Source organism: Eptesicus fuscus, chromosome 10 (genome assembly GCF_027574615.1).
Source record: "Eptesicus fuscus isolate TK198812 chromosome 10, DD_ASM_mEF_20220401, whole genome shotgun sequence".
NCBI lineage: Eukaryota > Metazoa > Chordata > Mammalia > Chiroptera > Vespertilionidae > Eptesicus > Eptesicus fuscus.
The window spans coordinates 86997416-87024499 of NC_072482.1; the positions used below are offsets into that span (position 1 = coordinate 86997416).

At 37.8% G+C, this 27084-nt stretch overlaps 1 protein-coding gene across 1 annotated transcript in view; it reads right to left on the reverse strand.

The window, feature by feature from the left end:
* Positions 1–363: 363 nt before the first annotated feature.
* The window catches only part of RFX6 (regulatory factor X6), a 44156-nt gene continuing 17435 nt past the window's right edge, over positions 364–27084 (reverse strand). Inside the window, exons 7-19 of the mRNA XM_008138973.3 lie at positions 22338–22445; positions 18396–18473; positions 18169–18282; positions 16019–16068; positions 14126–14285; positions 12683–12827; positions 11245–11354; positions 9548–9665; positions 7469–7591; positions 6361–6567; positions 4743–5255; positions 3686–3898; positions 364–539 (exon numbers count right to left, since the gene is read on the reverse strand). Of these exons, the coding sequence (XP_008137195.2) occupies positions 364–539; positions 3686–3898; positions 4743–5255; positions 6361–6567; positions 7469–7591; positions 9548–9665; positions 11245–11354; positions 12683–12827; positions 14126–14285; positions 16019–16068; positions 18169–18282; positions 18396–18473; positions 22338–22445 (2115 nt within the window). The remainder of the gene's footprint in view (positions 540–3685; positions 3899–4742; positions 5256–6360; positions 6568–7468; positions 7592–9547; positions 9666–11244; positions 11355–12682; positions 12828–14125; positions 14286–16018; positions 16069–18168; positions 18283–18395; positions 18474–22337; positions 22446–27084) is intronic.

Genomic DNA, 27084 nt, shown 5'->3' on the forward strand with positions numbered 1-27084 from the left:
TTAAATAAACTTTTCTCTTTCTTAGAAACCAAAAATGTGAAACAGCACACAGATTTTCAATAAATTAGTGAAACATTCAATCTTCATAGTTGAAATGTTGGCATCTTCAAAGCTCCACCGGTTCCATTTGATAACATTTGAAACTTTGATTAATAATGAGATCACATTTTAAACAATTGGTGTGCAAAACAAACGCCGCAAGAATCTCCATTTACTAGGGAGTTGTCCACCGTTTTGTCCTAGTGACTTGAAAAACCATGTCCTGACACCACATAGCCCACTGTCTACTCTGATGAGAGTCTGAGAGAATAGCATTTAGCAGTAGGGATTTTCAGAGTTTAACCCCCACCCAATATTGTTGGTTTAAGTGCCTCCGGCTGCTGTTCCCATGAACACAGTGTTGATGGGTGGCAAAGAGGACACCATTTCTCTCCCATTTGCTCCGTGGGAGTCCAGGGTTTCTTGAGCTGGATACTGATTGGAGGTTCCATACATACACTGGGATGAAGAGGAAGGAATTGGGGTTTGCAAGCTGGATGCTGTAAAGGAAAATAGAATCAGCCATTGAAAACTGACATTTATTTTCCCTGCAAGTGCCACTCACTTTACGCCTCTTTGTTTATTGTTGCATTCAGCACACATCTCTATACCAAATTTGAGTGTGTATGGTTTCTCAAAGCCATCCCTTATTTTCTTCCATTCCCCGCCCCCTCACTATTCTTCCAGAATTTACCTTCCTATACAGTTCACAATGAAAACTCAATACCAAACTTAAATTCACATAACTCTACCTCCAAAAGATATACCTAATACACCTCCTCTTTCCACCTGCACCTTCACAATTGGAGTTCAAAACACCATCTTCTCTAACCCGGACCAACATAGCAACCTCCTAATAAATCTTGTGACCCTCCCCTTTGCCCCATCCTCTTACCCTGCAGAGAGAGCCGGGATAATCTCGCTGAACAATACATCAGCTTGTTCACTCTTTTCAAATGTTACAATGACTTCCCATTATTCTTAGAACAAAACCCAGATTCCTCACCCTGGTTCATAAACCCCGTGGGGATTTGTCTGCCTTCCGATTTATTCTACTCCATTCTCTTCTTCAGTCACCATGTTCGAAACACAGGCCTTCTTTCTGCACATTGAACTTCCCAATATTGTTCCCGTTTCAGAGACTATGCACTGCTGTTCCTTTTGCCTAGTGCTCCCTCAGACCTGCATGTCATTGCCTCCTTATCACTCAGCTTTCCACGCCAATGTTTCCGCCTCCGGTTTCCTTTTACAACCACCTTATCTAGAAGCAGCTCCTCCATCACTATTTGTCATTTTACCCTATTTAATTGACTTCAGAATAATTGAAATTATTTTTCAATGTATTTGTATATATATTCATTGCTTTGCCTCCCCTGAGCTTACTAAGATGTAAACTTCTTACGGGCAGGAATTCTGGCCTGATTACTACCATATCCTCACACCTAGAATGAGGTTTGGCACATAGTAGGTTCTAAAAAAAATCAGAATAACTGGCTCACTAACACTACATTTCTTTTATTTATGGTTGCTGTATTCTAATTGCTTTTATTTGTTGTTGTCAATCCTCACTCAAGGATATTTTTCCATTGATTTTTAGAGAAAATGGAAGGGATGGGGAGAGACAGAGAGAGAGAGAAACATTCATGTGAGACACACACATGGATTGCTTGCCTCCCGCATGCACCCTGACCAGGGCTGGGGATCGAGCCTACAACTGAGGTATGTGCCCTTGACTGGAATCGAACCCAGGACCCTTCAGTCCGTGGGCTCACACTCTATCCACTGAGCCAAACTAGCCAGGGCTTACTGTTATTTTTTTAATAGTTCTAACTACCATCTTCTCTGTCACCAAAAACCAAGATTTAAAACTCAGTTGACATAAGGTAGGTTATAACGCCACTTGCATGCCTTAGTTATTCTATTCCCTCTTTTCACCCTAAAGCCCTGTATGCAACTTACTTGTAAGCCAGCCCTGACAACTAGAGTTTAGAATCCATCTGACACCTAAGCTATGTTCCATCAAAGCTACCACTATCTCTACAAGTAAACAGAACTAATAGTAACAATAGCAACACGGTACATTTTAGTCTCACAGTGAGGAAACTTCCTGAAGTGGAATTTTCTGCTTCATTAGAGTAACCTAGAAGCAATGACCATCTGCAGATAACATGAGATGAGCTACTAGACTCTGCTCAGGGAACAGCTGTGATGGTCACAGGAAGGGAAGAAGCACTTCCTATTGAATTATTAGAAAAGCACACTGAGTGGGGAGAGATAGAATTTATCTCATTTTGCCTTATGCTCCAGTTGGGTGCTAATGCCCTTTACTTACACTAGTCTGAAATCCATTCCATTAGAAGGTTTCAACCATCTCATGTAAGCATTAACACCCTGCCCTGATACTCACATGAATATATACTTATCCTGTGATACCTTATTAGTAATTTTAGAAACTAAATGTGTATGTTTTGCTCCTTTTTCAACTCTGATTTCTTGAGTTCCTACTATGTGGCAGACACTTTGCTGGGTGCTGGTAATACATCTAATTCAAATTTCAAGATTTTTTTTTAGGTACAGCAACCTGGGTGGGAGAAGATGCTACGGGACTTCATGGAAAACACACCATTTTGCTCATTTTTACTTAAACTGTATGTTATAGAACAATACATATAGAAACATTTTCTACAGAGGTATCTAACCCCTTTTACATACAATTGAGAAAATGATAGTAATCTCCACCACAAGCTACCAATTTTTTAAACTTGGAATAGTTTTAGGGTACTGATGGAGATACCTATTAGCATTGCCTCTGGGTCCAACCATGAACAAGAGAGTGAGAAAAAGATATAATTATTACTCTCATAAAACCTAGACTGCCTTTGATAGGTTATATTCATTTTTGCATACATAATAGATGCCAGCTCTCATGTATGTTATGTGAAAATATTAACAGATCTATGCCAAAACTGGTTTGGCTCAGTGGATAGAGTGTCGGCCTGCGGACTGAAAGGTCCCCGGTTCGATTCCGGTCAAGGGCATGTACCTTGGTTGCGGGCACATCCCCAGTAGGGGGTGTGCAGGAGGCAGCTGATCGATGTTTCTCTCTCATCCATGTTTCTAACTCTCTATCCCTCTCCCTTCCTCTCTGTAAAAAATCAATAAAGTATATTTTTTAAAGAAAATATTAACAGATCTAGCAGTAGGTTTCAGCAGTAGTGACATACATATTGAGAAATAGTAAACTGTTACTTGCAGATACGAAAATATAACGTCAGCCCTGACTGGTGTTGCTCAGGGGTTAAAGTGTTGCCCTGCGGAAGGCAACCAATTGTTATGACTCTCTCACATTGATGTTTCTCTCTCTCCCCCTTCTTCCCTCCCACTCTCTAAAAAAATCAAAGGAAAAAATATCCAGGTGAGGATTAATATTTCTCTATCTTTATCTTTATTTCCATCTCTATATCTTCTGTCTATCTATCTATCTATCTATCTATCTATCTATCTATGTCATCAGATCCAAAGTGACAAATCAACTGTAGGAACATGAGTGCCCAGTTCACCTCAACAGTCACCCTCCAAAGTAATACTGCATACACGAGGTTAACAACTTTTGAAAATATCTTCAAGAGCTACTAAAATAATTTACCTACTACTGGAGTTCGACATGCAACTGAAGGTGATGTGTCTGCATAAAATGAGCTCGTCTGCTTTCTACTACTGTCATCTAAAATGTTAAGTGGATCGTGGATGTCACTGTAGGAAGGCAGTGAGCGAACACTGCTGATGACGGAAACGTGCTGATTCACCATCGATCCAAGTCTATGAGACTCTGGGTAGTTTACATTGCTTCCATAGTAGCCTATAACAGAAAATGTCGAGAACGGACGGTTAACTTATTACAAAGAATATTTCAGGAAGGCAAAGAGGGACAAGATGAGAGGATAGAGCCTAAAGATATCATATTGTAAATATTAGATTCACATCTACATTTACCATAGAGTTGGGTTTCTACCTATATATGGAATGGTTCACAATGCTGTTTTTTTATTTAAAAAAAAATACATGAGTTATCTTATTATTAATTTAGAGATCTAATTACATCTCTCTAATACTTCCCTTATCTAAATTATCAAGATCCTTCCATGAATGAAAAAAGCACTATTAGCTTCTCACAAAAATTACACTACTTATCAAATACCGATTTCATTGATAGATTCCTATTTCTGGAAGAAGAACTGGCCTATGCTTAGGAGAGAAGCACCAGAACTGTCTATACATAGAGCTTAGCTTGGTGGCTGAAGGAGTCCACAGATCTTTCTAGCTCCTTAAAGCATTTTATCAGCCTAACAGGGCATAGTTTTGGTTCTAATCTTTAAGATCTGCTGCTAGTTCTCTGGGAAAAAATATTCATTAAAAATGTTTTCAAAGAACAAAGCATTCTTCTCTGGAGCTATTAAGGTTGGTCTCAGACATATGGTTTGACATAATATTTTTTCATCACAGGTGGCATGTAAAATTTTAAGAAAACCACAAGAACTAAGGATATGCTTATACGCAGCAGAAATTAGCTCCAAATGCCTAAGATTCCATGATCTTCAGGAGGTTTACATGGGATGACATGCTACTCAGCAGAGGTGGAACTCAGTGTCTGGTTTGTCTTATTGCCCTCTCAAAAGCCAGGGAAGCTTTAAAAATGGTAATACCATTAGGTGAATTAGGAGGCAGTGTTGCTCCTGGGCAGCTGGCAGCCCCTGCATTGCTCAGGAAATTGAAGCTTCCTGTATTTAAAAACTGCATGCTGTGTGAATCCTGGCTGTGTGGGGATGGTCCATAGCTGGACGGTGGCCGGGAATTGAAGGGAGACCCAGCACAGCTGCCGCTGAAGAAATCTCTGGAAAGCTGTTGGTCACTCCAGGCCATGCACCGACCATGCTCCGGGCGATGAGGATAGAGTCCTGACGGGGGGTGAGGCTGTGCCCTAAACACAGTCTGATAGTTAGCGTTGGTCCCGTAAAAGTCATGGTTGGCTTGAGGAAGAGTAGGATAAATGGGCTCTGGGTACGCTGAGCAGTGTGGCGGGGCTGACAGTACGGGACCCACACTTGGGGGTCTCCCTGCCATTGGACCTTGGTTAATGACACTTCCTCGACTGGCCATGGCTGGAGAGGTGGGTGGTGTCATCAGATGACCAGAACTCTGGGAAAGCTCCATTTGACCTGAAAAAAAAGTTACCCAAGTATTCACTAATGGCAGATTAAAATAGATGGGCCACTTCTTTAAAAAAATATATTCAAAAGATTTATTATAATACCTTTTCCCAACTTGGTTCATTCCTACTCTCTCAAAACAACAAAACTGGGGAACACCAAATATTTAGGTTTTTAAAAACACCATCACAATACATGCATATTTCACAGCAGTGGAGACTTTTGGAGTTAGTGACTATGGAAGAAAGTCTGAGGCTTCATGCTTCCACGGGTATAACGATGGTTAGAGCTCAAGCTTGGGAATGGGCCTGCTGTTCTCACTTTTCTATAATTAAAAAACAAGCTGAATGTTAAGTGGTTTGGTTTTTAGGGTAAAAGAAAAGGGCAATAAAGTCTAAATGACATGGCTTTAAAGCAGCCAGTTCAAAACATCACGCTGATGAACAATGAGTTATAAATGCCATCGACTCCCTAGGCCTCCAATTTCCCACTGGTGGAATTAAGCCCTTGAACTATAAGGCTCTTCTGGGTTTGAAAGTCTGTGTGTTTAACGAAGTAATGAATGTAAAAGGATTTCAAAAAAGACATAAAGCAATACAAAGACTTAAGAAATTATCTAGTAGCTAATTCAAGCCACTAGACATCCAGATTGATACAAAAGGTACCCCAGACCAAAGAGGAAAATTATAATGGTTATGCTAAAATGGCTAAATCCACTTTTTAATGGAGGAGAAATAAAGTCTCCTTGAAAGCCAAAAATAAATATCAGCCCCCCCCCTTTTTTTTTTACTCTCAAAGCATCTTAAGGATTTTATGCACACTTAATCTAATTTTTCTTCCACCAAATGAAGATAACTAATTATGTATACTTCTGGTATAAGTAAGACAGTGTGTCAAAGTGGGATGCCTATGTTAACAATAGCATTGCTAAAAACGTGAGTAACAAATGCTGAAAATCATAGAAATCTGATAAACCATTATTAAAAGTCAGTGAAGGTAAGCTTTTTTTTATTCTTGGGATGCCTGGAGGTTACCAATTTCAAGAAAACAAAGGCAGAGCCCCTGTGATGAATACGGAAGCCTAGGTGGTTCTCTCGGCTGTTTCCCAGGGTACCTGTGAGCGGCATGCTGTCTGCATTCCCCGCAGGGAATGGGTGCAGAGCAGAGGTTAAGCCTCCAGGTTGACTGGATAACAGAGGAAGATAGGTTGTTTCCACGTGGCTTTCATTCTTCACAGCGTCACTGGCAACAGCACTCGCCTTATTACGGTTTGCCAGAAAGCATGAACTCGGAGAAGCAGTGAAGGCGGCTTTACTTGCATCTGGAATGGTTTAAAAAAGGGGGAAGTTAACATCATCCCCATATTCCCAGTAGAGGAGCCCAAGTAAAAGAAACTGAAAACATTTTAGAGTTGTATCAGAAATCTGGAAGCTCGTGAGAAATGGGAAACAAAGCGGGCTCTTGGCCGTGTGCTTGTTTTAGTTAACTGTATGCTTGTGGGTATAGGTGGGTTCTGAACAGCAATAAAAATAATCTGCTATGGCCCGGCCGGCGTGGCTCAGTGGTTAAGTGCCAACCTATGAACCAGGAGGTCACGGTTCAATTCCCAGTCAGGGCACATGCCCGGGTTTTGGGCTCCATCCCTAGTGTGGGGCATGTAGGAGGCAGCCGATCAATGATTCTCTCTCATCATTGATGTCTCTCTCTCTCTCTCTCTCTCTCGCTCTCTCTCTCTCTCTCTCTCTGAAATCAATAAAAATATATTTAAAATAAATAAATAAATAATCCACTCTGGCATGAACAGTCTTCAAAATACAATTCATCACATTCCAAGTAGATGTGTTCTCTTCCTTCTCTAAACTACTAGAGAACTTATTTCTACGCCATTTATAAGGTGGTATACTACATGTATTGTCTTGAATTACACTGTTTTGTTTTGTTTTATTATAGTCATCTCTCCAATCTTATCTAAAGTTTCAAAAGTTAAGAACATTGACTTTGTTTCCTTCAGAGTTTCAGGAAAGTACTTTGAATACTCTATGGAAAAGAGTAGTCCCTAGAAAAAACAGGACTACATTAATATCAGTATACTGTGTTAGCAGTGACATGTTTGGGGTAAACTCTGAGGCTGGTATAAACCCACTTAACATGTGTGCTTACAAATGCTTGAACTTCGGTTTACACAAAGAAATATGCAGAACAAGGTGCACATTTTAAGTTACCTGAATTTTTCATATACTTGTCCAATAAATTCTGTAACTCCTGCTCTTTGTCATTGTTAAACTGGGTCTCCATGGCCAGGAGGATGTATTCATCAAGAAGCATGCGGATCAAATGGAAAGAGCCTTGTTTATGGATGGGGAATGGGTAGAGGGCGTTGTGAGATGAAATAAGGGGGAGAAAGAGAAGGAAAGAGAAAAAGGGAGAAGTCAAGTTATCTTGGTGACCATCTCGCAATACTTTACAAGGAGCAACTGAAATAAACAAATACTTGTTGGACTTTAAATGACCTGCTAAGACCAACATGCTTAACCTGGGTCTCTAATCTTTCTGTGTCCCGCCTGCCCAGCTCACTGTGTGTACTGTCCTGGCAGCTCTTTGGCCACTAATTACATCAAAGGAAAATACGGATGAAAGTGAGACATGCTTTATGCTTTAAGAGGGCACACATTGGAGTGTGATAAGCTTTAACCTGGGGAGAATAAGCTCTATTCTGCTCTATTTCTGTTTACTTTGTACTAAATAATTAGATAATGGCCAACATAGTCTGGAAAAAGTATCAAGTAAGAAGATGTCTTTAGAGCCTGAAACAAAATGCTCTTTGATTTGAAAAAGGAAAAGAGTAATTTGCATGTAGAAGCTGTTCTGGAAAACCTTAAACTTTTTTCCACTATTCAACAGATTTCCCAAAAAAAAGTCTTTTTTTTTCCACACGAAAACTTCAGGATTCAATGTTGCATATTTTAAGAAAACTTAAATGTTAGCAGGATAGTTAAAATAATAAACTCACTACATTTCATTCATCCCTCAATACAAGTTCACTGATTTTATTTAATTCCATTGAAAATTAAATAAAAACAACTTAGTTCATTATAAGCTATTTTATAATGTAAATAAGTACTGTAGTTAGCTTTATAACAATAAACTAAGATATAGTTCTCTCTCTCTCTCTCTCTCTCTCTCTCTCTCTCTCACTCTCTCTCTCTCTTCCTCTCTGAAATCAATAAAAAATATATTTAAAAAAAAAACAAATAATCCACTCTGGCATGAACAGAGTAGATTATTTATTTTTAAACACCTTCTTTTTCCTAAAAATATTATCTTAGTTTATAACAATAAACTAAGATAATATTTTTAGGAAAAAGAAGGTGTTTCCTTTTTTAAAGGGCTAGCTTTACTCAATTTGCTTCACATATCACATAGCAGGAAAGGTGGTTCAGAAACATGAGAGCATGTCTTCTAAGCTGCTCTCTACTTCCTGAAGTGCAGCTATGTGGGTTCCTGAAAAATATGTAAAAATTTGCCATATCACAATGAGTAGTGCCTTTGGAAAATAATGCATGGATTACCGTTTATTTGCTTGTTTAATAAAAAGCATTTATCCAAGCATTATGGAATGTAATGAAGGTATGACATACACACACACACACACACACACACACACACACACACACATACACACTGAGTGGCCAGAGTATTATGATCTCTGAACGCATAATACTCTGGCCACTCAGTATACATTAGAGGCCCGGTGCATGAATTCGTGCATGTGTGGGGTCCGGCCAGCCTGGCCAGGGAGAGGGGACATGGGCAGTTGGCCGGCCTGCCTGCTGGTCGAACTCCTGGTCGAGGGGACAATTTGCATATTAGCCTTTTATTATATAGGATGTACACTGAGTGGCCAGATTATTATGCGTTCAGAGATCATAATAATCTGGCCACTTAGTGTGTGTGTATGTGTGTGTGTGTGTGTGTGTGTGTGTGTGTGTGTGTATATATATATATATATATATATATATATCACTCAAGTGCCTATATACCTCAATGAAAGGAATATTCTCCTTTTTCTATGATGAGCAGAGAACTTGAGTAAAGCCCAAGCCAGAGAGAAGTGTTAAGACTGAACTCCACATGTGATCTGACTCTAAAACCCAGGTTCATAACTACTAGTCTCTACGGGCTTAATATTCAGATATGGTTTGAGAAGTGACAATGCCACATGTTGAAAAACTGATGCAAATGTGACTGGGAACAAATGATGTAATTCATTTAAGAAGAGTTGAATAGAGCACATAGGATACCAAAACTGGATGCATTGTTCAAGGTGAGATTATGCATTACTCGAGCACCAAAAAAGCTCCACTTCAGCAGGAAGTCTTGAGCCCTCTTCTTTAATGATCTTCCATTTTGTTTGCTGGTCTAGAAAGTAAAAGAATAAAATGGAACTATAAAATCTGTCATCTCATTAGTACATGGACCCTACATACGACCCAAGAGGTAGATAACCTGTCTGACAAATGGACAGATGGCATGCGTGCCATTTGTTTCATCAAATGAAATGATCTGTCCAGGGATTCTCATTGTCTTTCCTACAGTTTTTAAGGTTAATAGATGTTTGTTCTGTAGGGTTTTGTTACCTAATAGAATTGAACAACAAAATGAAATAATTTACAAAATATTTTATCTCTTATTTTATTTTGACAGAACGGGAGGTGAACTGTGAAGGAAGGGTGGTATATTTCTGTGAATGATTAACTCTGACTTCTCTGGTCCTGCATGATAATCTGTTTTCCTTCTAGGATAAAAAAGTCCCTACACTATAACTAGTTTCCTTGATATGGAATGGCTAACACCGACCAGTGATGGATATATTTGTTCTCATTGTCCTGTTTTCATGATGGATGACTTGAAGGTTAACAGAAAGAGTTGAAGAAACCACATGGAAAACACAAAATACTGAGCTCTTGGAATTTAAAAAAAAATGTAAATACTTAAAACCATATTTCTGCCAGCATTTATGGAAACTTGCTTTTTAGAAAAGGGCCAGAATCTTTCCAGTTTCTAAGTTTATCTTTCACTACTGATGTTATTCATCTATAACTCTATTGACTGATAGGGAAGGCCTATAGTAGCCCCCCACCACCACCACCTCCTTATTCAAAGGAGATATATTCCAAGACCCACAGTGGATGCTTGAAACTGTGGATAGTACCAAATCCTATATATACTAAGATTTTCCTATACACACATACCTATAAGAAAGTTTAATTTATAAATTAAGTGCAGTAAAAATTAACAACAATAATAAAATTCACAATTATAACAATAAATTGTACTAAGTCATGTAAATGTGGTCTCTCTCTCTCTTTCCTTCTCTCCCTTTCTTTCAAAATATCTTATTGTATTCTACTCAAGTTTTCAATTAAAGGAAAAACTTCACACTTCTCTTTGGCATATCCAAATTGCCAGTATCACTACTCTTGAACTTCGGGGCTATTATTAAGAAAATAAGGGTTACCAACAGTGGATCTGCTAACCCAGTCAGCTACTAAGTGACTCACAAGCAGGGAGCAGGTACAGCATGGGTAGCTGAAGAAAGGGAAGAGTCACGTCCTGTCAGGACGGAGTGGGATGGTGAGAGATTTCATCATGCTACTCAGTGAAGAATTAAAACTTGTGAATTGTTTATTTCTGGAATTTTCCATTTAATATTTTCAGACCGCTTGTTGACCTGAGGTAACTGAAACCACGAAAAGCAAAATTGTGGTTAAAGAGAGACTACTATAGTGTCTGTCTTGTAGTCCTTAGTCAAGAAAGGATCAATAGAATCAAATCCATGCCCAGTGCTCTCAAATCTGGCATATTCCTAATTTTGCTATTCGGGCTGCCTTATTTGTAGGGCTTCAAAACTCTTCAAAGCATTTTTACACACAGACTGTCACCCCACCCCCAGCAGTAAGAAATTACAGCCAGTTTAGCATTGATTATTGAAAAGTACCTTAATTACTCTCTGCTCTACCACAGTATCCAACCATTCAATAAAAGCCTCCACGGTGGCATTCTTCTTAAGGAGATCTTTCAGTTCTTGGAACACCGTGATAGAGTCATCTATCATGTATAAAAGGGGGAAAAAAGCAGAATATTGCACTCTACATTGGACCCATGAGAAAACCTAAAACTAGGGATCATTAACAATATTATATAATAAGAGGGACAGACAGGGAGATTAAGTTACCTGTGTTAAATGAATTCATTTCATATCTTGAAAACAATAACAAAATTCCTTGGTACTTTACTCTTCAAAATTTTAATAAGTGATCTTGGTATGTATTGAAATATAGGTTTAGATATTATATAAGTATGTTTATACTAGGGAAGAGTAAGTTGTCAATATAGTTGACTACTCATTTTGAATCCAATGTTTTCATTAAATGCAATGGCTTAGTTGAAAGCTAAAGGATGAACTAGGCTTATTGATTTCTTGCTTATGCAATATTCTTTATTTTTAGCAAAATTTCAATTCTGCGCTGAAGGCTGAGCCTCTTACATTAATAATCTTTTATCACGTAAAACTTAAAGGGCCACTTTAAAATTATCATTTTATTAAAGAGTTCGAGGTTTACTGAGTCTCAAAGGGTAATATAATTTTATATTAAGGAACAGAAAGCAGGGTTGAGGTTGAACCATCCCCAGAGAGCAATCTATTATTGATGCTATAGCCTATACAAGGCTGCATTTTTTTTTTTTTTGTCTTTTCAGAAAGAAATGAAGGGAGAAATAGAAGGTTGTTGTTATCCCTTGGAAACCGAGCTGGGTTGTCTAGACACACATACTGGCTTGGTAAACTCGGTCAGGTGGTCCAAACCTGATCAGGGATTCTCTGCTTTGAAAAACAGTATTGTGCAGAGATAACATTTTTATATGCATCATATGCCATAGATGCCAAGAGTGTTAAATACATGGAAATGTGGATGCTTGTAATGTAAAACTGGAAGAAAATTCACAAAACTCAAGACCATTTTGATTATTTCCAGATTATTTCTATTTTGGTAATATCTAGGCAATAAGATTATGGATAACTTTTATTTTCCTCTTAATATTTTCTAAATTTTCCAGGTTTTCCACAATGAGTCAGTGCAACTGTTTTTAAATAGAGAAAACTTTTTTAATTTAAAATGTTTTTAAAAAAACAGGATTCTCCAACAGATAGGATTTTTGTGCTCCAAGGGAAGAATATTTGGCAATGTCTGGAGACATCTCTGTGTTATCACAACTGGGGGAAAGCTGCTACTGGAATCAAGTGTAGTGGGTAGAGGCCAGGGGTGCTGCTAAATATCCCACAATGCACAGGACAGCCCCCCAACAAAGAGTTATCCAGTTTAAGATGTCAATAGTGCCAACGCTGGAAAACCCTGCTCAGCAGAGAGAAGACTTACGTTCAGTGTAGATATCAGAGTCAGTGTCTGTGCTGCCCGAGATGGTGAGAAGGGCTTGAGATCCAATACTATTCAAGTCAACCTTTTCAATATCCGATACCATAGAATTCACGACATGCTGGTCAAAGAGAGCGGGTCTGGCAATCTGCACAGAAAAGGTTTTTGTGGGGTTTTTTAAATCACTAAACTACATTAGTGATAGTCTATCTAAAGGAAAGTTTTAGCTTCTAGAGAAACATTTCCTTCAGGAAAAAGTATCATAAGTGTTTTCTTACTTTAAAACTAAAAAGCAATAACTGAGACTCATGATCATCTCTGTTAAAAGTTTGAAAACTATTTTGGACTTTGAAAATGAATTTTTTAATTCATAGTTATAAAATAAGGATTTTATGATATTATGTTTCTTATCTGGAATTATTCCAAGCTGGTCTCTCTTTGTTATTTTTTTTCTTATTTTATTTTTTCCATCACCCTTTACCCCCTCTATGCCCACTTTCACCTCCACCCCACCCCCAAACTAGTCTTTTAAAATTTAGGGAGCTAGAAACCTTCTTAAAGCATTTGAGAAGAGGAAAAGTATACTTTAACAATATATAAACATGCCCTAGATGGTTTGGCTCAATGGATAGAGCATCGGCCTGTGGATTGAAGGGTCCCGGGTTCAATTCCAGTTAAGGACACATTCCCCGGGTTGTGGGCTCGATCCCCAGTTGGGGCATGCAGGAGGCAGATGATCAAGGATTCACTCTCATCATTAATGTTTCTATCACTCTCTCCCTCTCCCTTCCTCTCTGAAATCAATAAAAATACATATTTTTAAAAACACATAAAAATATACAAACATGTAGTCTAATTTTAAAATTGCTGTTTTCTCCTCTATTAAGAAAGCCAAATTAGAAGGCAGTTTTAAAATGTGTTGGTTTTGTGGGTTTTACAACATTAAATATCACATGGGCTCATTTCTTTCAAACTTAATTTTTGTTACTTAGATTCATGTGGCAAATAAGAGTTTTACATTTTACATTGCATTTGAATTATGTTTTTACTTTTATTTTGAAGTAATTATAAATTTATAACAAACTTTCAAAGTTAGTGCAGAGTACAACTATCCTCAGTATCTACTGTTGTTGAACCCATGTATACAAAGGGCCAACTGTATTTCCATATGCTGTCTATCTAGCTTCTCCTAATATTACATCTTACATAACCATTGTATATTACCCAAATCAGGACATTAACCTTGGTATGGCACTATTAACTACTCTATAGAAATAATTCAAATTTTATCAGTTTTTCCACTAATGTCCTTCCTCTGTTCTAGAATCTCACAACGCATTTAACTCCTGTTCACATACTCTCCACACTCTGGAATTCCCTCCGTCTTTACTATTAGAAGGTACATGTTTGAGTTGATGACTCAGTACCCTCGGCTTGCTAACATACCTGAGCAAGATGCAAGAAAGATGTTTGTCGTTTCAGAGAGGATACAAATCTTCGCACAATAGGTATTTTCTTGTCAGTCAGAGCTTCTGGCAAGTTTTCCAAGGATGAAACAACCCACTGTTCCCAATTTTTAGCAAAATTTCTTATGTCTGCTAATAAGCTACAAAAGAAAAAACACCACACCAATGTGTTAAATGCTAAGTTGTTCAAAGGCATTAAATAAATGTAGTTTAATGAGGTGTACAATTATTGTATGATTCCAAGAACATGACTTTTGAAGTCAGCCTATGGCTGGCATTTATCATCTTGCTCAATATACTCAGTCTCCTCAAGCTGCAGTTTCCTCTTCTGTTGAGTGCAAATAAGAACAGTATCCATGCCACAAGATTATGATGAGAATTATGTGAAACTAGAGGCCTGGTGCACGAAATTTGTGCATGGGGGGGTGTTTCCCTCAGCCCAGCCTGCACCCTCTCCAATCTGGGACCCTTCAAGGGATGTCCGACTGCCCATTTAGGCCCGATCCAGGTAGGATCGGGCCTAAATGGGCAGTCGGACATCCCTCTCACAATCCAGGACAGCTGGCTCCCAACTGCTTGCCTGCTTGCCTTCCTGATTGCCCCTAACCACTTCTGCCTGCCAGCCTGATCACCCCCTAACCACTCCCCTGACAGCCTGATTGCCCCTAACTGCCCTCCCCTGCAGGCCTGGTCACCCCTAACTGCCCTCCCCTGCAGGCCTGGTCCCCCCCAACTGCCCTCCCTTGCAGGCCTGGTCCCTCCCAACCGCCCTCCACCACTGGCCATCTTGTCATGGCCATCTTGTGTCCACATGGGAGCAGCCATCTTTAACCACATGGGGGCAGCCATCTTGTGTGTTGGAGTGATGGTCAATTTGCATATTACTCTTTTATTAGATAGGATAATTCATGGAAAGTGCTTAGATTAAAGCTTGTCATGCACAGTGTTTAATAAATAATTATCAATATTAACTCATGATTCAATCATTTTCTATAAAATATTTCTGGGAAATGTAAGTGTGCACTTGATTTCTCATATTTTAGCTTCTTGAGAGCCCATCACATTGGAAGTGACATCATTTCAGATATGTATTATTAGTTTCTAGTAGCATATTATTATAATCCAAATATAACTCTGGGATAAATTATCAAAAATGTGCTCATTAGAGGACCCTATTTCAAAATTGCAAATGTTGGTTGTGTTTATACTATGAGAACATATAAAAATTTTAAAAATCATTTAATAATCTACCAATTATATATAAATAAAACAGATTTAAATATATTTGGGGTGGCGCTTAAGTTGAGGACTGAGACATGGTACAGGAAAAAGAGTAGATAGTTTGGGGTTAAACAGACTTCAATTAAAATATAGGCTGACTCTAAATAAATAACAAGCAAATAAATTAAATAAATACAAAATAATAAACTAACTTCTCTCTGCTCCTGGCTTCTGCATTTGTGAATTTAGGATCATAATTGCTACTTGGAATTGGGTTCAAAAAGCTCCAATTGATAAGTAATTGGTTCAATAAAGAAAGTATAGTGATTTTTCGATGCTAGAAACCTCTGCAACCATTTGAAAAGATAATGTTGATCTGTATTGTTGATATGAAAACTTTTCACTGTATACTGCCACAGTATGTATACTATGGTTTTACTTTTTAAAATGTACATATTTACAGTTATTCCTAGAAAGCAGTCTGTGAGATAATAATTAAGACATTAAGAAGATGGTGAGATTATGAGTAATTTTTTAAAATGTAATTACACATGTTTTTCATTCTCCACAATGAACATTAATTACTTGCAAACTTAGGGGTAAATATATAGTTTCTTTCAGGCTTATTGTGTGTATTATTGACTGAACCTACCTTTCAGGCATTTCTTGCATTGTTGCAGGAATGAGTACGTCTGTAAGAACCTTAATCACAGCAAAAGAGAGTTATAAATTCTCACTTAGTATTTCTGTAGAAAGACATTATTTGTCAATTGCTTTTATTCCTAGCTTTCAAGAGAATAACATGTTAATTCATTTCTGAAACTTAGACTTTTATCTCTGAAAGCAATGCATGCATGAGGGGTGTGTGTGTGTGTGTGGGTGTGTGTGTGTGTGTGTGTGTGTGCGCGTGTGTGTGTGTGTGTGTGTGTGTGTGTTTAAAAGGCAGGGGGAGGGGAATATCTAAAAACATTGCAATTACTAGGTTAAGCAGGTGACACTAACATAGCGGGTACAGGGAGCTAATTATAAGAACAGAACGAGTACCAAACAGAAAGGGCTAGACGGAGCCCTACAGATGTATGAGATGCAAAGTCACAGCAGGAGAAATTAGTGCTGATTCCAGGTCAGGATAAACTATGACGAAAAAAGGAGGTTGTGAAACCAGATAGGATAGGAGCTGTGCAGATCCACTAGGCTGACGAATAAACTTAGTGGGCCAGCCTGGAGAAGAGCACCAAGAGGTCCACAGGAGAAGAAAGTTCAACGTGTGGGTAGACACTAATCCACAAAGGCCTGTGTAGCCTACCAGCAAGACACACACATTCCCTGAGCATGAGACAGCACAACACACGGCATTGTCTATGCTCGGTGTGTTAGTTCTTAATGGATTGTCTTGCCAGACTGTGTCAGTGGCTAGAGCTGGGACCACTCTCTAAAGGGGGGTGAGGATCTCACAGAAGCTCATCTTACATGTTCAGTGTTCACTGTGCCTCCCTGAGTACTCTGTGAAGAAGAGAAACTTGGTTCATTTCCAGAGAAACTCAGGATCTTTGTGTTGGACTCCAAGAAAGAGACGTTTGAGGTGGGGGAAGATACTTAAAGGATATTCTTGGAGGTGCTGAATGACATCCATACAGCTTTATCCTACTGGTCAGTGTGCGCGCCTGAGCGCCAGGTCTTTTCTTAGACCCGCTCTTGGAACCACCTTCCCTCCCCTTCCTGGTTACTCTCTCACGTCTTAAATATTGCAGACAACTAGTCAGTGCAAACTAAATCTTTTCCTTCAAAATAGCAATATTCTTATTCAATCTCCCAAAATAAGACAATCCTCACTCTCCTCTGTCCTTCTGTAACTTGAACTAAAGGTAGAGAATATCCTCCACTTACTCCTCCATTCTCTCATCCTGTGATGAGGGAGAGCTGGACAGAGGATGAAACTACAGGCGTCTCATTCAGCCTCAAGCCCACCTGTCAGTTCCTGGTCTGCAGAGGTGCTTCTGGACTGAGTCCATTTAGCTTCTGCTTCATTTCTCTGCAACTAACTTAGAAGGATTTTTTTTTTCCTTAATGCTTAACAAGGCGCTGGCTTGGGTTTTCTTGCTAACTCCGATTATTTTTTAATGACAATTTAATAGGTAAATGTAGAAAATGTACTTTTAACGTACGCAGATTTCAATATAGTTTTCTCCCTCGGCTTGGACCTTGCTGCTCCTCTAAGGAGAGAACAGACTGTGGGGTACTAGCCTCGCCCCCTTCCTGCTAAATGTTTGGCTAGAAGGCCAACTGGCTCCTCCTGTCTTTGTTCAGGATGTCTTTGTGATCTTTCTGTAGACACGGGGGGACTCTTACTTGGTTTGAGAACAAAAATGACATGAATGCATTAAAGCTAGATAGTTTAAAGATTTTTCAAGTTATTAGTTCTGGGAGAGTGCTTAATTCTGCTCTTTCCCAAAACACTGACATTATGAAAAAAAAAAACCCACATTGTTATTTAATCTGAAAACACCTTGAACAGTTAATAAAAATTAACTAAGTGTCCATGTATTAGTATGCCGCATTTAGAACTATTCTTAGCTATAAATAAAAAATTGATTTTGGTTTCATGTAAATTTAAATTAAAATACATATACTATTAAACATACACTATTAAACTGCTTGCTTTCTCATCAGAAAAAAATTAATGGTGTTCCTCCAGCCAGAAATAACAAATTTATTGAAAATATATTGCAGAAATGTAGATAGAATGCTCTTAAAAGAAATATATACTAGTAGTTAGTGTTTAAAAGAGCCCAAAGAGCTTACCTTATAAAGAATTGAGTCGCAAACACAGAAAATGTCAATGATAACAGGGTTTTCAAGCAGGGGAAGGAGATGATCAGGCATCCCTTGCCAAAAGTGTAACAAGAAATGCTGGATCTAGTTGCAGAGCAAACATTATGTACATTACGATTTTTGCTTCAACTCATATAAAGAACAGAACAAGAACGTATTTCTAGTATGGACAGCAAAGCATTTTTTGTCACTCTTACCTCTTCAAAGTTCCCATTAATTGCATTGTCCAGGATGCACTGGCAGTGAGTTTTGTACATCATTATGAGGGTATCTACCTATTTAAAGGAAGAAAAAGCTTAACCACAGAATCCTTTCAACACTGCCTTCATTTGTTCATTCATTCAACACACATTTATTAAGCTCCTGTCATATACCAGGCATTGTGCTCAATGCTGAGGAATCAAAAATAAAGGAAAAAGTCTTATTTCAGGGAGCTTACTGCCTTGTGAAGGGAGAAAGGCAAGCACTACATAATCATAGAACAGTACCATAAAACAGTGATAAGGGTGATTGCAGAGACATACTGGCCAAGGCAACATTGTGACTTTCTGCTTAATAAGAAAATTACCTTTGATTGGAGAATTAAGTGTGAAATGGTAAAACACACCAACTCTTCAATTTTAAGTTTTATTAAGTGGGTGCTTGGGCAGTGTGGTGCAGTGGTTTCCAGGTTCGGTTCTTGAGTCAGTTAAACCTGAGAGCCCAGCACCACGGCACTTCTTACCAGGTGTGACTTTGCACATGTTTCCCAGTCTCTGAACCTCAGGCTTTTGTCTTGATGTGGAGTAGTAATAACATATCACTTATATGGTGTTAAGAAGATGAAGTAAGATGTGATGCACATAGAACAGTGCTTGGTCCATAGTAACACTTTACTAAATATTACCTAAAATTAGTAATAATATCAAATGATTCCTTCACCCCAAAAAAGTTTGGGTATTGAGTGTCTATCATGAAAAGTCTCTATTTCCATGTTACCACAGATATTTACATTGCATAAAGTTTTAAACATAATCTAAAATTTGGAATGGATTAGAACTAGATAATATTCTAGCAACTTACAAATATTCAAATTCAAAACCATTTGATAAGCTAGAAATGTCCCTACTGTTACCAGTTGTGTAGTTTATGTGGACAGGAGCATGGCTTAGAGGTTAAAGGTGTGAACTTTGCCCACAGACTACCTAGATTTGAATGTCAATTCTAATCTGCCACTTACTATGTGACGTTGGGCAAGCTTCTTAACATGTGTGTGTTTTTACTTCCTCATCTGTAAAGTGGAGATAATGATAACAATAAAAATCAAATTGGATCGTCATAAGGACTAGATGAATTAACACATGGAAAGTGGTTGGAGTAATCCATAATACATGTTAATAAATTGAGCGCTATTAGCTATTTTTATACCATAGTATCTAGGGTGGTGACAGTGATGGGGATTTCCTATCTAATCCTTTGCTCTCCAACTTTGATCCCTGCAGCCCAGTGACAGCACACATTTTGGGGGGTTAGCTCAAACTGTATAAAGATGACATGCAAATTACCAATCTCCCTCCAAGGAGGTATGCTGACTATGGGACACCTCGAGCAGGAGATGTCACCATTTATGTAATTGAGTCATGCAATAATAAGTTTTGGCAATAGTATTTTATTTTTAGATGGGTTAGCATGAAAGATAGAAGGGAATTCATAACTGATGTCAAAAAATAATCATCTGAGCCCTGGAAACTATGAAAGTACAAGTAAGCTTTTATCTTCATAAGTATTGCCATTTATTTGTGTCAAATTTATTCTACACAAATCATCAAAATTTTAATCTTATTATTGGTACTTCATTTGTTTATTTTATATTTATACTAGAGGCCTGGTGCACAAAATTTGTGCACAGGGGCAGGAGGTCCCTCAGCCCGGCCTGCACCCTCTTGCAATCTGGTACCCCTCAGGGGATGTCCAACTGCCAGTTTAGGCCTAATCCCACAGAGCTCCCTGCAGGATGGGGCCTAAACTGGCACTTGGACATCCCTCTCATAATCCGGGACCACTGGCTCCTAACTACTCACCTGCTTGCCTGCCTCATCACCCCAAACCACTCTGCCTGCCTGCCTGATCACCCCTAACTGCTCGCCTGCCTGCCTGATCACCCCTAACCACCTCTGCCTCGGCCCCCACCACCACGGCTTTGTCCAGAAGGATGTCCAGAATGATGTCCAGAAGGTCATTAGGCTGTCCAGTCTAATTAACATATTATACTTTTATTATTATAGATAGTCTTAGGACAATGGTTGGCAAACTGCTGCTCGCGAGCCACATGCGGCTTGCGAGCTGTGGTTTGCCACTCTGTTGACTAATGAGTTTGCCGACCACTGTCTTAGGACAATAAATTCTCATTGTATTATACTTTGCATTCTTTATAAACATAATTTTGCTCGATTTTCTGAGAATAGATGCAGAAACAAAGGCAAGTTTTATCTCCAGTAAAGTCAGTGAGAATGTGATGGGGGGTAGCAACTGCCTTGAGTGACAGTATGCTGAGGCAGAAATCAGGTCCCTCAGCTTCAGCTAACACCCCTCAGTCAACTTCTCACTGGGCAGTCCCATCCTTTCTGTCTCAAGAAAGCAGGTGCTGAGCTTCCATCCACCCCTCTTTCTAGGAACTGTAAAGTTATCTGGGGAACTTGGCTACCGGTGAAGAAGGTGAAAGGCGGGGCTCAGGACCCTCAGGGACAAAATGAGTGCTAGTCCCTGGTGCTCACGATGGGGACCAATGGGAATGACTTAGAAACCAGGGGTTATGTAAGCACCTTGCTACCTGGCTGAGATAATGATCTACAGACCAGTTTTTCAAGTTGACAGGTGAGGAATTCCTTGGAGGCCAGCAGAGAAACTGAAATAAACTATTGGAATATGTTCCTCGCTTCTCTTTTTCCTTTGTTGCTCTCTCCCCACCTTTCTCTCTCATCAGGTATATTTACACAGTAAAGTCTTGACAATATGTAGGAATCCTCTCCTCAAAGGCGCTCAACCACACCCTCCCCCAAAGAACTGTGCTCCCTGAGGTGCCACTGATTTCCACAGGTTCCCCCACAAACTGCCACATGTTAACATTTACAGGAGCTACCTTAAATCTGAAGTCATAATATCACACATTACATCTATAAGGTAAAAAGGATGGGAGAGGAGAACAGTAGGAAGTGGACACACTTGAGGAGATTTGCGTGGAATCGGCATTTGAGAATAACCTTCAATACTTCACCTATTCTTAACTGGCAGAGTATGTGTCATCAGAAGGAACCCCAGAAGTTACTGTGCTTGTCTACCTGTCTACCGATAGTTTTCTTATTCATGTGTTGTTTTCATTTCTGGTTTCTACAGTAATACAATTGGGCATTAGTTCATCATATTTCTCTATCTTTGCACCTCAAAATATGACCAAAGGTCTTTTCCTCAAATGCTAATGAAAAATGAACTCTAGTTTTAAAAAGAATGTAGAAATTGTGCCCTGATTTAAAAATAGATCCTGCTATTAGTCAGCTAGTAGGTATACAAAAATGACTTCAGAAATTCAGAAATAGAGGAAGATTTAGCCACACATTTTATTACATAAACACTGGGAAAAAATCATGTTGAAGATTATTTACAAACTGAATCCTATGAAAAATTTTTCTTCCTTAACTTTCAAAAAAACTTGCAACTGTCAGAGAACCAAGAATTTTAGAATTGTGCATGGCCTTGCATTCAGTGCTAGGAACAGATTCTGTTCTGGAGAAGTGCTTGATAACTCTTTACCGAAATTAAATGGAGTTCATCCCAAACAAAGCTTATGATTTAAAACCTGCATGTGATAGATGCATTCTGGTATTTTCTTCCTTTGTACTGAGTTTTAAATAAAAAACAATCTTTAGTCTTGTAATGTTTATTTTACCAACTTCTGATTATGTACTATCATGGAGATGGTAAATAATTAATTGGAAAGTGTTTGATCGATGTTAGTAAACACTTGTCCCTTCTATAAATCAGTCCATTGTGTTTGAGTATGCAGATTTCTGACTGCTTCCTGCAAGTGGCATGAGATTCCTAGCAAAGTGAGATATGGAACCAACATATCAGAAAATCAATAGAGAAGTAGCTTTCATTGATACCTTTTCTTTAGAAATGCATCCTTGGTACACAAGGTGTTGAGCACTGGGGAATTCTGGAAGAAGTGTTCCAGTTTTTGAGCTAAGTGAATATTTACGAGTGAAGCCACCCTATAATTTAGAAAAATGAAAAGAAATAAAGTCATTATTAAAAATACAATTATAATAAAATAGGAACCCATAAAATTTCATGCTTTGTCCTAAAACCCATGGGAAATTCAAGATTTAGGTAAACTGTTTAAATTGTGTAACTGAATAAACAAGACATGTCAGCAGAATTATTGTTTCCAAACCATAAACAGTTTCATAGTCAGGATAAATTTCCTATTACTCTGGATTTTAGTTTTGAACATTTTCTAGTTTTCACAACTTTTAGAGATCTTTAGTTCACATTTGCTTAAGAGCATAAATTTTGAAAGGTCTACTTTTAGAACTATTGAAATTATTATAACTCTGAGAGAATAAAGAATTGCCAAACCCAGCTTCCTCATTTATGAATTAAATAAATGAGATAAGTTAATTTAATTATTCAGTCTCAGAGATAATTAGCAGTAGAATTTAGATTAGATTCTAAGTCTTCTAACCCCCAAACCAGTATTCTGGACTTTCTCACCTCAACCTTCCCCCAACCCTAAGTTCAGATATTTGTTCTTTAGAATCTCTAGGGGAAAACACATCTCTATCTGATTTTGGGTTTTAGCCCTGTTAACCTTTAGTTATGGAAATGGATAATGGTAATCATTGTGCGACAATTATAGATGAAATACGAATTAAATGTTAAGAGTAACTTTATACTTTTAGAATAATATGTAGAAAAATATATTTATGATCTGGAATATATACAAATTTTAACACACAATATATATTTAAAAACCCCCACTAAGAATAGAATTTTTAAATTACATTCATCAAAAGATACTATAGAATGCTGAGTTATGTCACCAACAGCAAGAAATTATTTACAACACAGAATTTCACTCCTGCACATGTGTACTTGAAAATTATTCATAGAAATATTGTTTTTCAAGCAAAAATTTCCACCAACAATGGAATAAATAAATGCATTGTGATATGATATTTTTATACAATGTAATACTATACAGCAGTACAAATAAAGGTACTAGAACTACATGTATTAACAATGATGAATCACAAAACCTAATGTTGAGTGAAACCAGAAAGCCACAGAAAAAAATGAATCCATTTCTATGAAGGGAAAATAATAAACAGTACATTGGTGATAATAAGCTGGACAATAATAAACAATACGTAAAATTTACTATCTTAATCATTTTTTAAGTATACAATTCAACAGTATTAAGTACATTCAGATTGTTATGCAATTATCACCACATGTTTAGGTATTCATTCATAGTGGTAAACTTTAAGGAAAAACAAAGGAGCGATTAAGACCAAATTCTGGAGAGCAGAAACTTTTGGTGTCAGGGGGAGGGAAATGATTGGGGTGGGGCACACAGAGGACTTCTCTCTTTTAAGCTATGAGGTACATCTTCAGTTTTTAATCTTATGACTATTTTTTAAATTGTGTGTGTGTGTGTGTGTGCGCGTGTGTTGCGAATAATATTACATTTCCCAATAAAAATTTTAGAGTATTAAAGAAACACATATTAAGGAACAAAATATATGTTCTATTTTAATATTTATTTAAAGCTCTCATGTTGATAATAGTTTTGTGTAATAGAAGCTATCAATTGTGTGGAATATCAAGAGTGCAGTGGGGGGGGAGGGGGACATATGTAATATGTTCAATAGTAAAGATTTTTTTTTAAAAAAAAGAGTGCTCAAGGAAATGGGCTTAAAATTTAATTTGTTTGAATCTGTTAACAATTGTGTCAAAGTTGTTATAAAGTCAAATAATATCTGTCCAAAACATGGAACAGAAAAAAGAAGGATTGATAAATTGGCATAGAAAGTAAAATATAATAATTTTGATTCCAGGAATGTGTTTGCTATTTTAATGGTTCTAGGAGGTGCCAGATCATAGGCCAGCTGCAGAGATCTGAATTTTTTTTTTTTTTTGTCAACTGATGACTTCAGTACTCTTGAGTAAACTATTTTAAAAATCTTATTTCCAAAAGAAAATAAGAAGGAACCTACCGAAAAGAAACCATATGATTAGAAGGCAAGAGGGTCTGATTTATGAGGAAAGATTAAAGGAATTCAGCTGCACAGTTTGGCTAAGTGATGACTAAAAGAGAGCATGATAACACTCTACAAATATTTGAAGAGCATATACCAAGAAGGAAGGATTTGTTATTTATCTTGGTACAAAGTTGTTGAACTGGCCATGAATAGTTGATGTTAAGGAGAAGGAAACTCAAGCTATCAGGGAAACTTCCTGGTTGAAATGTATGAAATGGCAGAAATTGAGGTAGTAAGGGACTTTTTCCTTAAGAAATAATGGCCAATCAGTACTTTAGCTGGTTAAGACACAATAAAATTTGAAGCACTACATTTATGAATAAAAACTTAAAACTATTAAAATTCATACCACTGACTGATAATTACTCTTACCATCCTCTTTCCTTTTTGTTTTGCTTTTGTTGATTTTGTTTGCTTTTATACTAAGAAGTATTTAAAACTTTTTAAAAAGTATAGATTAAAAATTAATAAATACCCATGTACTCACCACCTTGATTAAGACATTAGACATTTGAAATGTTAAAGCAGCTTCTATAGCTCTCTCTAATCTCTTTCCCTTCCTTCCTCAAAGAAATAATTAATGTTCTGGATTTGGTTATTATCATTCCTATTCAAATCTCTAAGATTTACTTCATATGTAAATATTCTTAAGCAATAAGTACTATTACTTTAAAAATGGTACAAAAAAGTATGTATCCTTCTAAGTTCAATAAGCTTTTTTCACTCAACTTTAGGTTTTTAAAATTAATCTAATTTGGCTCTTACAGCTATAGTTCACTCCTTTCCAAAGAAGTATAGCGTTCTCTCATTTAAATATATATAAAACATGTTTTCCCATTATATCATAATGGCCATTTAATTTTTAATATTCTGAGATTATAAACAATACTTTTATGAACATCCTCAGACATGCCTCCTGTGCACAGTGTGAAGGTTTCTCTAGGAATGCAGTTATAAGGTATGTGCACCTTCAATTTTACTAGTTATTGTCCCTAATACTGTTTATGAGAGTTCCTTTCCTCCACATTCTCAAAACTGTATTTTTAGACTTTTTAATTGCTCTTATTCCAATAATAGTTAAATAATTACTCACAGTTTTAATTTGCATTTCTCTAGTTAAAAGTTTAAATTGAGCACTTTTCATATGTTTATTGGCAAAAATGGTATCCAAAATATTATGGGCCACATGTTCTGGAACCTGATCATTCAGAATGGACACTATGAACAACATATTATGCATCAGTCATTCTTTTTATCTTGTGGGACCTGCCTGTTCATATACTTTACTATATTTATATTGAGTTGTCTTATTATTTTTGAATTGATTACTTTACATATTCCCAAACAGTACTGTTCTATAGAACTTTCTGTGATGATGAAAATGCTCTTCTTTAATCTGCACTTAACTAGTACCATTCCATAAGCATGAAAAAGTTCATTCCTTACATACAATGAATGCCTTAGGGCTACATTCCCTCTGGGCATCCTAATTGGGAAGAGCTGGGACTTCCTTTAAACTCTTCAAACTCTTTTTTCCTATTATTTTCACTCACTGCAGATGACCTAACTGACCACTGACTAATTCCTCAGAGAGAAGTCTGAAGCCACCAAACTACCTCAGTTTCTGCCACAAAATCTGCAAATCTACTTGCATCTGAACTTACCCTTTCCACCCTCCAGTTTCAATGAATGAAGTGTTCCTTCTCCGGGCCACTTCCTCCACTCTGAAGTTCGTCCAGGCCCACCTGCAGTGACCTTGTGCTCTCAACTTTCCCCTCCCTGTCTTTCATATCTACGGTGTCTACTCTTTTTTTTTAAAATATATTTTATTGATTTTTTACAGAGAGGAAGAGAGAGTGATAGAGAGTTAGAAACATCGATGAGAGAGAAACATGGATCAGCTGCCTCTTGCACACCCCCTACTGGGGATGTGCCCGCAACCAAGGTACATGCCCTTGACAGGAATCGAACCTGGGACCCTTGAGTCCGCAGGCCAACGCTCTATCCACTGAGCCAAACCGGTTTCGGCTACGGTGTCTACTCTTACCAGATGTGTTTTACCAACATTAGAATGATTGTCTAATTGTTCCTCAAAACTAAATTTCAAGTCCTTCCCCAAGTATCACCCTCAACATGACTAAATTTTCTACATTCAATATACCACTTCCCACTCATTTTTTAAAGTATATTTTTATTGATTCAGAAATGAAGGAAGAGGGTAAGGAAGAGGGAGAGAGAGAGAGAGGAAGAGAGAGATGGAGAGAGAGAGAGAGAGAGAGAGAGAGAGAGAGAGAGAGAGAGATCAATGATGAGAGAGAATCATTGATTGGCTGCCTCCTGCATGTCCCCCATGGGGGATCGAGCCCGCAACCTGGGCATGTGCCCTGACCAGGAATAGAACCATGATCTCCTGGTTCATAGGTCAATGCTGAACCACTGAGCCATGCTGGTCAGGCTTCCCCCTCATTTTATAAACAAATCAAACCCAGCTCTCCACTGAAAATGCTCTCCCTGAAGTCATTATCTCCACTTAACTAGTCACATTGATATTTTCCAATCTGTGTCTTGATGACCTTTTAGCGCCATT